Source organism: Arachis duranensis, chromosome 7 (genome assembly GCF_000817695.3).
Source record: "Arachis duranensis cultivar V14167 chromosome 7, aradu.V14167.gnm2.J7QH, whole genome shotgun sequence".
Taxonomy (NCBI): domain Eukaryota; kingdom Viridiplantae; phylum Streptophyta; class Magnoliopsida; order Fabales; family Fabaceae; genus Arachis; species Arachis duranensis.
This window is the reverse complement of record NC_029778.3, coordinates 45,360,890-45,363,307: the sequence shown is the minus strand read 5'-3', so window position 1 is coordinate 45,363,307 and position 2,418 is coordinate 45,360,890. Positions and strand designations below refer to the sequence as shown.

General features: G+C 30.5%; 1 protein-coding gene across 1 annotated transcript in view; it reads left to right on the top strand.

Moving 5' to 3' along the window:
• Positions 1-1,512, top strand: part of LOC107458860 (2-oxoisovalerate dehydrogenase subunit alpha 2, mitochondrial) — a gene marked incomplete in the record, with an annotated part of 9,249 nt that extends 7,737 nt beyond the window's left edge. The window contains 3 exon segments of the mRNA XM_016077069.3: positions 276-415; positions 512-697; positions 1,163-1,512. Coding sequence (XP_015932555.1) covers positions 276-415; positions 512-697; positions 1,163-1,330 — 494 coding nt within the window.
• Positions 1,513-2,418: the final 906 nt, after the last annotated feature.

The following is a 2,418-nucleotide window of genomic DNA, read 5'->3' as shown; positions in this document are numbered from 1 at the left end:
ATGGTGTTTATAAAATTTGACATATTACTATTTTGCATCAATATTAATTACATGTTTATTCCATAAATAAATAAGGTTAGTAAGATAACCTTAATCAAAAAATAATATTAGGCCAAAATAAAATTTTCTAAAATTTTTACAGCATTAATTAATTCTAAATTATATATTGGCCCAAGATCCATCAAGATACAATATATTCTTCTCCCTGTTGAAGAATTTGCATTGAGTCAAATAGTTATAACACCTATAAGCTTATTTTATGCTTGTTTGGATAGGTGATGGAGTAGTAGTGAAAGGACAGGCTTATGGAATCTGGAGCATCAGAGTAGATGGAAATGATGCTCTTGCTGTTTATAGCGCAGTTCATACTGCTCGTGAAATTGCGATCAAAGAAAAAAGACCAGTTCTAATCGAGGTGGGGGTGATCTCCTTGCATGCTAAGATAATTTTGCATTTGTTTTATATCATAGCAGTTAAGTGTATGACAAATACTATACTAAATAACTTCCAGGCTCTCACTTATAGAGTAGGACACCACTCTACATCAGATGATTCAACCAAGTACCGGCCAATTGATGAGATTGAATATTGGAAGATGGAAAGAAATCCTGTGAATAGATTCAAAAGATGGGTTGAAAGGAATGGTTGGTGGAGTGATCACAATGAATCGGAGCTTAGAAGCAGCGTGAGGAAGCAGGTAATTATAATGGTACGAGCTCAAAAATATATTTTTGTAACTCCAATAAAAAGGAAAAGAATGGTAATCTTATCAAGTCATCAAGGCCTTATTATTGAAAGAATCACATTATGTTAATCTGACTCAAGTACAAGGAATATGGCTTTTCCGCTTTTCAAGTAAGTCATTACATTTGCCTTTGAGTTGGACTCTTGGCCTTCGTGATCTCCAAGGTTTATATAATGTGATTCATCTAGTAATCAAATCTGAGTTGGACTCTTGGCCTTCGTGATCTCCAAGGTTTGTATAATGTGATTCGTCTAGTAATCAAATCCTTGACCACGATAAGATTATTATTTTGTCCATTCGTATTGGAGTTACAAAAATACCTTCTTGAACTCGCATCTATAATTTTGCTAGTTCCACTTTAGACACACACCAAACTAGTTAGACAACTTTTTTTTTACTTAAAGTTTCTTCCCTCAGTTGATGCAAGCTATCCAGGTGGCAGAGAAAGCACAAAAACCTCCGCTCAGCGACCTATTCAACGACGTCTATGACCGACTACCATCGAACCTTGAGGAGCAAGAGAGATTACTTAGAGAAATTGTCAAGAAGCATCCAGAGGACTACCCTTCTGATGTTCCTTTGTAGTTTCAAATAAGGATTTGTACAAAGTTCGACCTCCAACCCCAAAAGAGTTAAAAAAATTTAGGGGTCCTGGAGGTTTCTCTTGGTTTTATTATTATGTATTGATTTCAAACAGAAATCTAACCAGAAAGCAGAGTGAAGAATAAACCCTTTATTGAGTGTAAAATAAAATTGCAATTATCATAGATAGGCTCTTACATGCATTGCTATGAAAGCCACAAAGAAGGGGGGGAACTTTTAAAGTTTGTAACTCTTACATGCATCACTCTTATTCTTAAAAGCGTTTGTATTGGAGTATATTTTCGTATAGGGAGTGTTATATGAATAACTCCTTCAGTAAAAAATAAGAGAATATTAGAGTATTTTAATATGTTTGGCAAAATTTTAGTAGTAAAAGATCTTTTCGTAAAGGTTTACTCAAACAAATTATATTCTCTCTTTTTTTATTTTGTTTTTTTTCCTCTTTTTTTCAAAGGAAAAATATATAAAAAAAAAGAGAAATAAAAAAAATGAAGAGAAGTGAAAAAATAGGAAGAGAAGAAGAACAAAAAAAAATATGAAGCAAAGAAATGTAGAATTTATGCATTTTCATCCATAAATTTATGTATATTTTTTCAAAACTTTCTATGTTTTTTCCCCAAAACATTTGTTAGAGGAAATTTTGTCTTTAAAATTAACCAAAACAAGAAATGCACAAAAAATTGTGAAGCTAAACACATCAAATTGTGAAGTTGCACACAAAATGATTATATAGATAAAATGAAAAAAATACAAAAATTCTTAACTACAAAACGCAAAAATTTAGTAAAAAAAAAAAGAACTCACAATGATATATAATATACTTCAATGGCTAAGCACATAATTATATTTTAATAAACATAGAAATTCAAAAACAAGTCATAAATGACACTAAATTTTTGTGTTTCTATCTACAGATTTATTTGTTTTCTTCAAAAAATTTTATTTTTTATTGAAGATTTCTTACAAGAAAATTTGTTTCTTAAAGTTAAAAAAAAAAAAAACAAAGAAACACAAAAATTTCAATAACAAGTTAAGAAACAAATTAATTTGCCAAGTTGAACACAAAATAA